Source organism: Trichechus manatus, unplaced genomic scaffold (assembly GCF_000243295.1).
Source record: "Trichechus manatus latirostris isolate Lorelei unplaced genomic scaffold, TriManLat1.0 scaffold00004, whole genome shotgun sequence".
Lineage (NCBI taxonomy): Eukaryota > Metazoa > Chordata > Mammalia > Sirenia > Trichechidae > Trichechus > Trichechus manatus.
In genome coordinates, this window is record NW_004443940.1 from 23,288,634 (window position 1) to 23,302,937 (window position 14,304).

The window sequence follows — 14,304 nt, forward strand, 5'->3', positions numbered from 1 at the left end:
TGCTCCTTGGCCAAGATAATCACCTTGGATGGAATGGGGTTGGATTTTTCATGTTTTTATTATGTGTAGCTTTATCACAGGTTCCTAAGTGAAGGGGGTCTTCAATACACCATACTACCACCAAGAAGCCAAAATAAAATCAAGACTTCCTTTCCTTGGATTCTCTTCAGGAATATTCTTTCCTCTATTTGCTTTCAGGTTTTTCAGAAAGAGAACATGGTCAGTGTCTCGGAGGCTCACTCTTCTCACAATGTTCTAATTCAAGTCACGTTATTTATTAAGTGCCTACTCTGTGCTGCAGCAAATTATACTAACGTCTTACATTTGGATGACTATTTGTTTCCAAAGTACTTTTCCGTCTGTTATTTTCTTTGACTTTCACCATAAGGGATCATGATCCCTGCTTCTCACGTAAAGTCAGGCCCAGAGAATACAAGTGACTTCCAAGTTCACATAATTTAAGGTGAAGCTGGTGAATCAGCTCCTGGCAGGAAACAGATGGCACTCACACACTGAGTAATTTGGGGAGAATTTATAAAGGGACTATTTACAAAGAGTGGGATGGGGCATAGGGAAACCAAAGGGGTGAGGGGAGGAAGCAGGAGAACCTAGAGACAGACAGGGCTGTGACCTGGGGCAGAGGGACACACCTAGCCTGCTGGGACACTGTAGGAGGGAGCAGAAGGAATAAATGCCCCCACGTGCTCTTCTTTCCCTCTCATCTCTTGATGGTGCACCCCACTGGCCAACCCAGCAGGAAGCCTATACAGGTCAGCCTCCCAAGCCCAGAGAATGATGGAGAGTGGATCTGAACAGACAAACAGAAGACCCTGACAAACAGCCAGTAAGACTTAAAGCCAGACACCCTGAATCTGGCTTCCTTTCATTAAGCCAAAATGACTCTAGCCATTGCTCAGCCTTGCAGAGTATTACATACATGCCACGCTCTGGAGTCTCACATACCTGGGCTTCCATTGCAGCCCTGCCACTTGGGCAAGTCACTTACCCTCTCTAAATCTTCATCTTCTCGTCTATATGTAAAAACTAAAAAACCAGTTGCTGTCAAGTCAGCTTCAACCTGTGGCAACCCCAGGTGTGTCAGAATAGAACTGTGCTCCATAGGGTTTTCAATGGATGATTTTTTTTTTCAAGTAGGTCACCAGGCCTTTCTTCCAAGGCACCTCTGTGTGAACTTGAACCTGCAACCTTTCGGTTAGCAGCCCAGTGTGTTAACTGTTTGCACCAACCAGGGAATTCATCTAAATATTAGAGACAGTAAAAGCATTGAACTCTGGCATTGTGCTGAAGATTGAATGAGGTAATGTCAGAGCATTTGGCCGAGTGTGAGATAAGTGCTCAATAAATAGTAGATATTATTGTCACAGATACCATCTTCATTTTACACAACTTACAATGGAGCAACTGAAAATTTTCCATTTTGGTCTCATCTCATCTGGGTGCTACAGATTTGCTATGAAATGCTTTAGAGCTTTAAGTAACTATAGATCTCTTGATACAACCTATCACAGTGGCAAATTTCATGCATTTAAAGGCTGTATGATGTCTTCCTAAATACACATCTAAAGACTTCAAACTTCTAAAATAGAGGAAATGGGGTGAGCCCACATGTGAAATATAATATAGGGTAAAATAAGGAACTGAATACTGCTGAATTCAGTAATGAGGACTGACACAATAGCCACAACAATGGACTCAAACACACCAACTATCATGAAAACGGCACAGGACCAGGCAATGTTTCGTTCTCTTATACACAAGGTTGCCGCGAGTCAGAACCAACTCAATGGCAACTAACAACAGTTCAAAGAAAAATGTGGCTCTTTCTCAGCATCTCCTTGGACCCCTACCTCACACCCCTTTCAGCATTCCCAGATTTGTGCAATTCCCTGGGGAGGATGGCATTCCTTCAGACACTCACTTCTCAGTGCGAGGTCAGTCCAGCTTAGAATTTCAATAATTTAGGGAAGAAAAGGGTTATAAACGGATGGCAAAAGAGAGAAAGAGGAGGCTAGAGAAGAGAGGAAAATCATATCAGAAGGATAAAGAGGTATATATGAGAAGGAAAGGGGTTGGGAAGAAGACAGAAGGAAGTTACAGAAAGGGGGTTTGAGGGACTTTATCTGCAGATGACACAGCAGATGGGTCCACAATGAGGAGAGCTTTTCCTGAAAGTTTGAATAGGTGAAGATAAAAGAGAAATAAAGCACACAGCTTTGGCCAATAATACCTTTCCAGGAGCTTTGGTTTCTGGAGAATTCACAGCTCTTAAAACCCTTCGCAATGGCAGGAAAGAATTTGAGACTTCTCTATTTTCATCACAAGAGTATCAGAATAATGGAGCCATTTTAAATAAATTTCCCTGGCATTCTGTGACTTTGTAATATCTAAGCACAATAATTACAATAGTGATCTTGACTAGTTCAAGCTCGTACATTGTTATCTGCGTACCTATTACCCCATGACCCATTGCCGAGTCGACTCCGACTCATAGTGACCCTACAGGACAGAGTAGAACTGCCCCATAGGGTTTCCAAGGAGTAGCTGGCGGATGCAAACTGCTGACCTTTTTGGTTACCAGCCAAGCTCTTAACCACTGCACCACCAGGGCTCCATTATCTGCACAGCACTATTTAATATCCACAAGTGTTTTCATATACCTTTAGCTTTCATAACAATCCTGTGGGATATCTTCATTACTCTAATTTTCTTTATTAAAACAAAAACAAAAACAAAACCTCTGTGTGTGAACTGTAACACACATAGAGGAAAATGCCTAAAATACAAATGCATATGGCTTAATACATTATTATACAGTGAATGCCTGTGTAACCACCTCCCATGTCAAGAAACATTGACAGCCCCGGAAACCCCTTTGATCACAAACCTCTTCCTAACTACACACCTCATCCTCCTTTATTTTCTAGTCCTAACCTTAGTAGAAGGAGCCCTGGTGGCACAGTGTAATCGCTCAGCTGCTTACTGAAAGGTCAGCAGTTCCAGCCCACTAGCCGCTCCGTGTAAGAATGATATAGCAGTCGGCTTCCATAAAGATTACAGCCTTGGAAACCCTACGGGGCAGTTCTACTCTGTCCTATAGGGTCGCTATGAGTCGAAATCAACTCAACTCGACAGCGACAGGAACGTTAACAGACATGTTTCTAGTGTTTCACAGTAACTTTATTTGCTGTTGATTTCAAATTCTTTTAAAATATTTTGTGTTTTTATCAGGAATGTAAGGCATTAATTTAGAGTATGGCTTTCCTCCTTTGCTTTCACTAACATATTTCTTACTAGAAAGCTGTGATGGTTAAGACTGTGTGTCACCTTGGTTGGGCCATGATTCTCACTCACCAAGGCTGACTTGGCTACAGCCACTGCTGAGTGCCCAGTCTGCCAGCAGCAGAGACCAACACTGAGTTCCCAATATGGCACCATCCCTCGAGGTGATCAGCCAGCAATCTGGTGGCAAGTTGATTACACTGGACCACTTCCATCATGGAAAGGGCAGCATTTTGTCCTTACTGGAATAGACACTTACTCTGGATATGGATTTGCCTTCCCTGCACTTATTGCTTCCGCCAAAACTACCATCTGTGGACTTACAAAATGCCTTATCCACCATCATGGTATCCCACACAGCATTGCCTCAGATCAAGGGACTCACTTCACAGCAAATGAAGTGCGGCAGTGGGCCCATGCTCATGGAATTCACTGGTCTTACCATGTTCCCCATCATCCTGAAGCAGCTGGCTTGATAGAACTATGGAATGGCCTTCTAAAGACACAATTATGGTGCCAGCTAGGTGGCAATACCTTGCAGGGTTGGGGCAATGTTCTCCAGGAGGCTGTATATGCTTTAAACCAGCATCCAATATATGGTGCAGTTTCTCCCATAGCCAGGACTCATGGGTCCAGGAATCAAGGGGTGGAAATGGGAGTGGCACTACTCACTATTACTCCTAGTGTCCCACTGGCAAGATTTTTGCTTCCTGTCCCCTTGACCTTATGCTCTGCAGGCCTAGAGGTCTTAGTTCCAAAGGGAGGAATGCTCCCACCTGGAAACACATCACTGATTCCACTGAACTGGAAGTTAAGAATGCCACCTGGCCACTTTGGGCTCCTTATGCCTCTGGATCAACAGGCAAACAAGGGAGTTACCATACTGGCTGGTGTGATGGATCCTGATTACTAAGAGGAAATTGGATTGATACTACATAATAGAGGTAAAGAAGAATATGTCTGGAATGCAGGAGATTCCTTAGGGCGTCTTTTAGTACTACCATGTCCTGTGATTAAAGTCAATGGAAAACTACAGCAACCTAATTCTAACATGGCTACTAATGACCCAGACCCTTCAGGAATGAAGGTTTGGGTCACCCCACCAGGCAAAGAACCACAACTAGCCGAGGTGCTTGCTGAGGGAAAAGGGAATATGGAATGGGGTGGTGGAAGAAGGCAGTTCTAAATACCAGTTACAGCCACGTGACCAGTTGCAAAAATGGGGACTGTAACTGTTATGAGTATTTCTGCTTTGTATGTGTGCATCAAATATTTTTTTTCCTTCACTTATAAGATGTAAACAGGGCTAGTGTGTTTTCGATTGTACGCATGTTAGTTGTATCATGTTGGCCACCAAGTATGACTTTCTAATTGTCTTTATTCAGAGATTATGTATAGTTTAAGGAGATGTGTACGCGTGCCAAGTTGACAAGGGGTGGACTGTGATGGTTAAGATCTGTGTGTCAACTTGGCTGGGCCATGATTCTCAGTGTTTTAATGTGATCACTCCCATGACCGAATATACTGAGTAGCCAATCAGATGAAAGGGAGTCTCCTTGGGGGTGTGGCCTATATCTGAATATAAGCAGATGTTCTGGCTTTTTTCTCACTCTGGATCCTGTGGCTGCCTCCTGTCATCTCATCTCTGGTTCTTGGGACTTGAGCTATCAGCTTATCTGCAAACTTGGGATTCGCTGATCTTCACAGCCTGTGCGTGGATCCCTGCTCTCTGACTGGCCAATCTTGGGTTCTCCAGCCTGTTAGCTACATGAATCAGGAGAAACTGTGGTCTTGCCTGCTAATCTTGGAATTCGTCAACCTTCACAGCCTGTGAGCAGGAGCCCTGCTCTCTGACCTGCTGATCTCGGGCTCGCCAGCTTCTGCAGCTGCATGACTTGGGAGAGGCCTCTACCCTGATGCACGAACTTGGGACGTTCTAGCCTCTACAATCACATGAGCTGTTTCCTTGATATAAATATATATATATATATACACACTTTACTGGTTTTCCTTCTCTAGAGAACCCAGCCTAAGACAAAAGTCAACCTTGTATTTCTAGAATCCATGATATCCTACTTGGTCTAAGATTAATGTTCCTATCATATACAGTTGGTATTGACTTGTTTGTAATTTAAGACTTTTGTCTTTTTTTTTCCCTAATTCTCACTTTCACAGTTTTTTGGTACTGGGTTCAGGCTTATAGTATGAAATGAATCAGGATGCTTTTTCTATGCTCTGAATGGTTTAAATAGCTTAAAATACTTATTCCTTGAAGATTTAAAACAATTCCCATAAAAAATACCTGGACTTGATGTCATTTTTAAAAAGAGTTCTTTGATAATTTTATAAAAGACTTCTATGACTTTCTATTATGGGTTTCTTGTGACAATTTTGGTAGTTTTTTTTTTTTTTGAAAGTAGTCCATTTCAGCTAAATTTTAAAATTTATATACATTGGTCAATACAGAAATTTATAATTGTCAAAACCTCTTTTATTTATCCTAAACAAATATTTTTATTCTTTACATGCCCCTGGCTTTCTATCTTTTGCTGTCTATAAGGATATTTCCTTTTATCTTCTTCAGTGTTTTGGAGAATATTTATCCTGTTTTTAATAACAGTTACCTTTTCATTTTCCAAAAGCATCCTTTATCATACAGTTTTCTAACTGTCAAAGTTAATACAGACATGGAACGTTTTTACTCTGTTTCTGATGAAAATGCATGACACTTTTACTTACTAGGCCCTCCTTCATCTCTACTTCACTCTCAAAAAAACAAACAAACCCGTTGCCATCAAGTCAATTCCAAATTATAGTGGCCCCATAAGAAAGAGTAGAACTGCCCTACAGGGTTTCCAAGAAGCAGCTGGTGGAATCAAACTGTAGACCTTATGGTTAGCAGCCGAGCTCTTAACCACTGCGCCACCAGGGCTCCACCTCACTCTCAAGGCCCCATTAATTCTCGGTTTTTGATATAGGTTAATGTTGTTGTCATGTGCCATCAGGTACTGACTCATAGTGACATAATTCAAATTATTATTAAATTATTGCTTTTTTCCACTATTTATCCTCTTTTTAAGAATCTGGCATTTCATTCCATTTTTAACCTATTTATGGCAATGATTTAAATTTATTTATGTTTAACTGGTTTCAGTGCTTGCTACAGTCTTTTGGTACTAAGTGATACAACAGATTCAGTTTTCCTTCATCTCTAACTTGGTTAGAGTGATCTCTAAGTAGTTTCTTTTATCAAGGAGAGTACATAAATGGTATAATTTCTCAGTGTTTGCATGTCTGAAAATGTCTTTCCATTGTCTTCACCTATGAAAGGCATCATCAGTAGGTATAAGTTTCGGGGTTAAAAAGTCTCCCCTGCTGAACTATTAACTTTGCATTCCATGAGGCCAGTTTGGTTTTTCTTCTCTTATAGGTAACTGGATTTTGTTTGTTTTTGCTTCTATTCTTATAATTTAAACTTTTTGCTGGAATGAGTTTAATTACAGAATCCTTTCTCATGGATTTTTCTGGAACATGAGTCATTTCAATATAGGCCTTTTCAATACAGGTCTTTCTGCAGTTCCCAAAACCCCTACTCAACTATATCTTTGAATATTGCTTCTCCTCCACTTGTTCTATTTTCTCTTTTGAAGCATCAAACATCCCCATGCTTAAGTACCAGTCTGTGCTCTATTGTTGTTCACCCTCTCACTGGTATCATCTTTCTATACTCTGAACTCTGAGAGAGCTTCTCCTTCGTTTTTGTAACACAGAATCTACTTTCTGAAGTTAATCAGTCATGTTATTGTTTCCAGTGTGCATTTTTTGTTTGCTTCTGCACTTCTGGGTTCCTATAAGCCTTTCCATATTGACCTCAGCGTGTTCTTTCCTTATAGTTTTCTGCTCCCGCTTCATAAACAGCACATTTTTCTTATATTCTTTTGAAGAGCCAAACAGCTTCCTGAAACTTTCTTCTGGATTCTAAACTGAAATTAGACACTGGAAGTGTATAACTGTATGGGTCTTCAGGATAATCTGTTTTTTTTTTTGGTCCTCATTGTTCTGTCCTAAGCCCTATGTTTCACCACCTCCAACTCACCCAGACCTCTGGTCACTCTGCTCATCTTAGCTGCAGCAAGAGTTATCTCTGGGTGGTGGAATGATGATATTTTTGTTTTTTTGAAATCCACATTATACGTATCATTGTGCTGTTAGCTATCATCGAGTTGGCCCCTGACTCATGGTGACCCCATGCACAATGGAACGGAACACAGCCCAATCCTATGCCATCCCCATGATCGGTTGCAGACTGGACCTTTCTGATCCATTGGATTTTCACTGGCTGATTTTTGGAAGTAGATCACCAGGCTTTTCTCCTAACGTCTCTTAGTCTGGAAGCTCCACTGATATTATAGCAACATGCAAGTTTTCACTGACATTATACAATAAAGACTGCAATAAAGATTATTTTGAAAAAATAAAAGTAGAAAAAAATGTTTAATTTTTCCCTAAAGTACCCTATAAATAGCATAATTTTTTTAAAAAAATCAACATTTGGGAATCTAGGATATATAGGGAAGTTGTGATAGCAAAATAGTTAATACATACCTTTTACTTCTAAAAGGAGGATTCTAATATATTAAGACAACAGAATGATAACATGATCTAACCCTGTTCCCACATAAGCACCAATTTTATTCCAAATAATTACATAATTTAAAACGAAAATTTTCCTAAAATACTTATACAAAAAGTTACCCCAGTGTCATTAATGTCATTAATTCTGGAAATGCTGTCTTGTACATCAGCACTGCCTTAGTTAAATGGAAACATTCTAAACATTCTACAGCTGCTACAGATTTCATTTTAAAAGTTTCAAAAGAAAAAACCTTCTATTTATCTTTCATGATAAATGATGCTACTGATAACTTTACTTGGTAAAATTTTAGTTACTTTGGTGATTTTTACAGTTTTAAAAATAAGCAACATATATATATGTGTGTGTATATATATATACATATAATAACAAGCCAGTCTAATGGCTTGCATTGGAGACCAGGGAGTTGCATTTTGTTAAACCCAAATTGAACAGAGTTGAATTTAGGTTAATACAGAGAAAGGCATGCTCTGGATGTGTTGTCCTTTGTATTTCTTGCAGCATCAGATGAATCGTAAAGAGTTCAAACAGCTTCTTATTACTCCTGAAAGAGAATGAGCACATTAACTACACACACTTAAGGAGTTAATCTGTAGTGTCAGGGAGATAACTTAGGTATAAGTGTGGGGAAATGGCTGTCTGTTTTTAACAACAGTGGAGGAAACAGGTGACTAAAGGATTGTGATGTGGAGACAAACAAAAAGTTTTGATGATAGGCCTGAAGTGGAAAACCACTCAAGGAAAAAGGAAGAGTTTCTTGATCCTGAAAACTGCATTGGGCATCAATTCTATCTGCCCTGTTCACTGTGACAGTTTGAGAAATTTTTTTCCACAGAGACAAAAAGCAGCAAACAATTTATCATCTTATTTTAAGTAAGCTGGACTTTTTAAAGTGGTAGAATACTGTTTTATCTTTTAATTTCTCTAAATTTCTCAACCATCTTCTTTCTCAAAATCAGTCAGTAATTTCATTTTCAATCAGTTAGAATTACAGCTTACAACATAACTTATTATTTCCTTGTCTAGGTATAGGGTTGCTATGAGTTGGAATTGACTTGGTGGCAATGGGTTTGGTTTTTTGGTTTTTGTCTAGGTATATTTACTTCTTGAGAGAAATTATCAAATAACCTTATATGCCATCCATTTAATGCAAAAGGATTTATATCTTTGTGGTTTTAAAGATTCATTATAAGACTTAAGCATTAACTATTCCCAATCCTCATATTCAATCTTTGTTATAGTTATTTATCTACATCTAAAATGAGCAAAAGCTATAAAACACATTACTAAAAGTAAAATGCTTTGGTCCAAAGATACACTTGCACTTTGAGACGTTAAAAAAAAAAAAAAAAAAAATCCCATGAATTAAAAACTAAGAAAGAATTAAATCTAAGTAACGTTACTGCAGCTTTATGGCACCACAGGGCAAACTGAAACAGGTCTTATTGAGAATTTACTGATTACAAATCAAGGGAATCACAGTACTGTTAGCAAGAAAAGAAAGACAATGAAGATAAGTTTGTTATCAGACCAAAACTAATAATTTAGTGAGCTGAGTATAAGATCATAATTTGATAACAATTTACTACAATGTTCTAGGCATGGTACCACATACAACATATGGACCTACTATCATACATCTACGAATGATTTTAAGATGCATTACATTTGTTATTCTAGACATACTGAGGCCTGGCATTAAAAATCTATGTCCTTAATTTTAAACAAAGATTCTATAGAAGAATCCTGACCAAAAGGGAGAAAATGCAGGACAGAATTTTAAATTGTCATGGAATCCAGACTTTCTGGAGCCACAGAGACTAGATAAACCCCCAAAACTATTGCCCTGAGATAAGTTTTAAACCTTAAACCAAAAATACCCCCTGAAGTCTTCTTAAAACCAAACAGTAGTTTAACTTAACTAGTAAAGAATGTCTGCCTTGAGCACTGTGCTCTTTTAAGAACTATCTACACGGGATCAAACGGACAACAGCAATTCGAAAGATGAGACAGGAAACTTAGGGGCAGTGAGTTTATGTTACTGGGGGAGGAACAACTCAGAAAAGGAGGGCGAGAATGGTTGCACAACTCAAAGAATATAATCAATGTCACTGAATGATCTGTGTAAATTCTCAACAACAAAAATAAATGATTTTTAAAAATATATGACCTTAATTTGTAATTTAAAAATCAGTTATGCCAATGTTGAATCAGAAGGATGAAGAGAAAGGAAATATAAAAAGAAAGCCTTTGATTTTAGTAGACCAAATAAAGGTATAAAAAAGACACTGTTATCATCCTCTTTATCACCACCTGTCATTTTCAGAATACTAATGGGCAATGATTTCTTCTGATATTATCACTTGGTTGCTAAAATGATGCTTAGTTTTACATATTGTCTGTGGTACCTAAAGTTCATTGAACTGAACAGAACTTCAGAAACAAACAGGTGCTCTAAGATTGACACTCTAATTTTAGTGTATCACTAAGTATGTCACTAAATAAGCATTAACATTCATGACTCTCAACTTTCTACATCTGTATATCAGAAATTTTTATTTAATAATCAAAGTTGAGCTAGTATGGAATTCAGAAAGGTGTAAATGACAACAATAAGATATCTTTCAATAAAAATTTAAGAAATAAGAAATTCTTACTTGATTTTGGAAAGTTTCTGTAAAATAATACTGAGCTTTTCTAGTATTTGAAGATCAAGCTTAGGGGTCCGAAGGAGCACGGAGCAGGTACGGAAAAATAAAGTGTTGCTACAGGCTTCCAGAAAAGGCTGCAAGGATTCTGCAAAACAAATCACCTGTTAATGAACAGGCTAAAAAGGAAATTAAAAATAAAATAAAACCAGAACTATATGGGATATTTATAAATATCGATTTGAATTCTCATTCTTCTCATTCTTAAACTTTTGAGTAAAAAATATTATAATTTGAAAAATTAAAACATTCATTAGCCCTTGTCAAACAATGCAAAGATAAGAATTCTTCCCCCTAATATCAAACCTTCTTTAGGAAGAATTTAGCAGAAATTCCATGTTTGAAAGAAAGGGGAGGAAAGTCAATTTTTCAATAAATTCGTAACAATAAGCTGAGTTTAAATAATTAGCTATAAAAATTTTGTTGGGGTAGTAAATTAAAACAACAGCAACAAAAATCTCCTAAGTTTACTAATGACAGTTTAAGTAATCACTGGATAGGGAAGAACTTTTGAAGCATAAAAGCAAAAGGAGAAAGGAAAAGATGGAAAGACTGACAGAGTAAACATTTTACATGTCTTTTTTTAAAAAACCCTATCATAAACAAAATTAAAAGACAAAAGTCTCACAAAACAAAACGAAGCAAAACAAAAGGTAAGCATCAAACTTGGGGGGAAAATCCCTTTGTAACATATTTGTCAAACAATTACTATAAAAAGAACCCTTATACAGATAGAACTAGTATTTTTAGTAACAAGCAAATGGCATAAACAAGCAGTTCACAATAGACTACTGAAGGTCACAGGTGAGGATGTGGAAAAATCAGAACCTTCATCCATTGCTGGTGGGATTGTAAACTGGTGCAGTCGCTGTGGAAAACAGTTTGGCTGTTCCTCAAAAAGTTAAACATAGAATTACCATATTACCCAGCAATTCCACTCCTAGCTATACACCAAAAAGAACTGAAAGCAGAATGCAAACAGATACCTGTAACCAATGTTCATTACAGCCAAAAGGTGGAAACAAGCTAAATGTCCATCAATAGATGAATGAACAGAATGTGGTGCATACACACTACGGAATATGACTCAGCCATAAAGAGAAATGAAGTCCTGATGCGTACCACAGCACGAATGAACCTTGAATGCTGCGTGAAATAAGTCAATCACAAAAGGACAAACACTGTATGAGACCGCTATTACAAAAACTCATAAAAAGGTTTACACAGAAAGAAACAATCCTTGATAGTTACGAGGGAGGAGAATGTTGGGGAGGGAAAAACACTAACTACACAATAGTTAAGTGGTAACTTTGGTGAAGGGTAAGACAGTACACAACATTGGACAAGTCAGCACAACTTGACCAAGGCAAAGTCATAGAAGCTTCCTAGACACATCCAAACTCCCTGAGGGACCAAATTCCTGGGCTGAGGGCTGGGGACTATGGTCTCAGAGACATCAAGCTCAACTGGTAGAACATAGTTTATAAAGAAAATGTTCTACATTCTACTTTGGTGAGTAGCATCTGGGGTCTCAAAAGCTTGTGAGCGGCCATCTAAGATACTCCACAGATCTCACCCCGTCTGGAGAAAGGGAGAATGAAGAAAATCCAAGACACAAGGGAAAGATCAGTCCAAAAGACTAATGGACCACAACTACCACAACCTCCACCAGAATGAGTCCAGCACTACTAGATGGTGCCAGGCTACCACCACCAACTGCTCTGGCAGGGATCACAAGACAGGGTCCCAGACAGAGCTGGAGAAAAGTGCAGAACAAAATTCTAACTCACAAAAAAAGACCACTTACTAGTCTGACAGAGACTGGAGAAACTCTGAGAGTACTGCCCCCAGACACCCTTTTAACTCAGTAGTGAAGTCACTCTGGAGGTTCACCCTTCAGCCGGAGATTAGACAGGCCCATAAAACAATAACACACGTAGCTCAACCATGTATATGAGACTAAATGGGCACACCAACCCAGGGGCAAGGACAAGAAGGCAGGTGGGGACAGGAAAGCTGGACGAATGGAAATAAGGAACCCAAGGTTGAGAAGGGGAGTGTTCCACGTCATGAGGTTGGCAACCAATGTCACAAAACAATATGTGTAGTGTTTAATGAGGAACTAACTTGCTCTGTAAACCTTCACCTAAAGCACAACTAAAAAAAAATAAAGATTATATGCCCTTTACATATAACCATGTGGTGAAATGGAGAAGAAAAACTCATCACTTTCACAACAGTAGTCTACCCAAGTATGGTCTTAACTTAGTTTGCCAAGTAATATTCTATAATTAGATGAGAGGCAATATGAGAAGGTGAAATAAGAAATTATTAGTACGGATACACTTCCTCTGAAATACGTAGGATATTGTAAAAGCTTACACTTCACTGTGACAGAAAAATAAGATGTTATTTAATTCAATAAAGTATGGAACTGTTTTAGGGAATGTGCTTCAGTTTATTACTCAAAAATTAAAAGAAAACATATTATATACTATTATGTGTGTGTATACATACTTGAGGAGCCCTGGTAATGCAGTAAATGCAGTAGTTAAAATGCTTAGCTGCTAACCAAAAGGTCACTGCTAGGAACCCACTAGCCACTCCACAGGGCAATGATGTGGCAGTCTGCTTCCATAATTACAGCCTTGGAAACCCTATGGGACAGTTCCACTCTGTCCTATAGGTCAGGGCTTTGAAGCAGTTTGTTCCAGTTCGAACTCCTGCTGAGAATTTGCATTTCTAAGAAGTTCCCAGGTGATGCTAATGCTGCTGGTTACAGACTAATTCTGAGAACCACTAATACAGCAGTGGTTCTCAAAATTTATTATACATAAGAATCACCTGGGGATCTTGTTAAAATGTAGATTCTGATTCAGTATATCTGGGGTGGAAATGCAAATTCTCAGCAGGGGTTCAAACTGGACCAAACCAGTCTGAAACCCTGCTATAGGCTCTATACAGTTGCTGAGTTTGAATCGACTTGACGGCAACAGGTTATACATATACATGTACAGGGGTGTATACTCTATATATCAGTTACACAGAATCTTCTTAAAGACTGAAAAATTAGGTTACAGATATAGCATACATAATCTACAAATAACATTAAGAATAAGTTGATTAAATTTAGAGCAGCTTTATTAAACAACTGCATACAGTTTTCTTACTTTAGATACTACGATACATTATTTCTGTCAACTGTAAACAAGACAGTTAACTGTGTTTTATGGCTAGGAGAACCGAAATCAGAGAGTGAAGAACAATCATAAGTCATTACCAGAAAGAACACTGATCTAAACACACCTGCAACCTGAAAAATCAACATTTTCAGTTCAAAAGCCCAAAATCTATACAAGAAAATGATGATTGTTTGTATACTGCAAAAGAGTGGAAGAGTAGTATCTTCCTTTACTGAATATACATATAAATCAGGCCTCGGCATGAGCAAAACACACAAATTTAAGGTTTATTACAAAAAGCCCTAAGTAAAATCCTTTTTTTTAGGATTTTACATTGTCAAATAAAAGTGGATTTCCTTATATGACCTCTACTATGGAAGAAAGCCAAGACTTCCAAAGATTTTAACATATCAGCATATTTAAAACACAAAGGCTCACTGGCTTGATTTCCAATCTCTCT

The 14,304-nt window shown here is 38.3% G+C and overlaps 1 protein-coding gene across 9 annotated transcripts in view; it reads right to left on the minus strand.

Moving 5' to 3' along the window:
- Positions 1-7,696: 7,696 nt before the first annotated feature.
- Positions 7,697-14,304, minus strand: part of CCDC138 (coiled-coil domain containing 138) — an 88,588-nt gene continuing 81,980 nt past the window's right edge. For 4 of the 9 annotated variants that reach the window (XM_023733646.1, XM_023733645.1, XM_023733649.1 and 1 more), the window contains 2 exons: positions 10,612-10,750; positions 7,697-8,498 (listed from right to left, as the gene is read on the minus strand). In XM_023733646.1, the coding sequence (XP_023589414.1) occupies positions 8,333-8,498; positions 10,612-10,750 (305 nt within the window). In that variant the 3' untranslated portion in view covers positions 7,697-8,332. The remainder of the gene's footprint in view (positions 8,499-10,611; positions 10,751-14,304) is intronic. The other 5 variants (XM_012556077.1, XM_023733651.1, XM_004369292.2 and 2 more) reach the window with 2 other exon arrangements.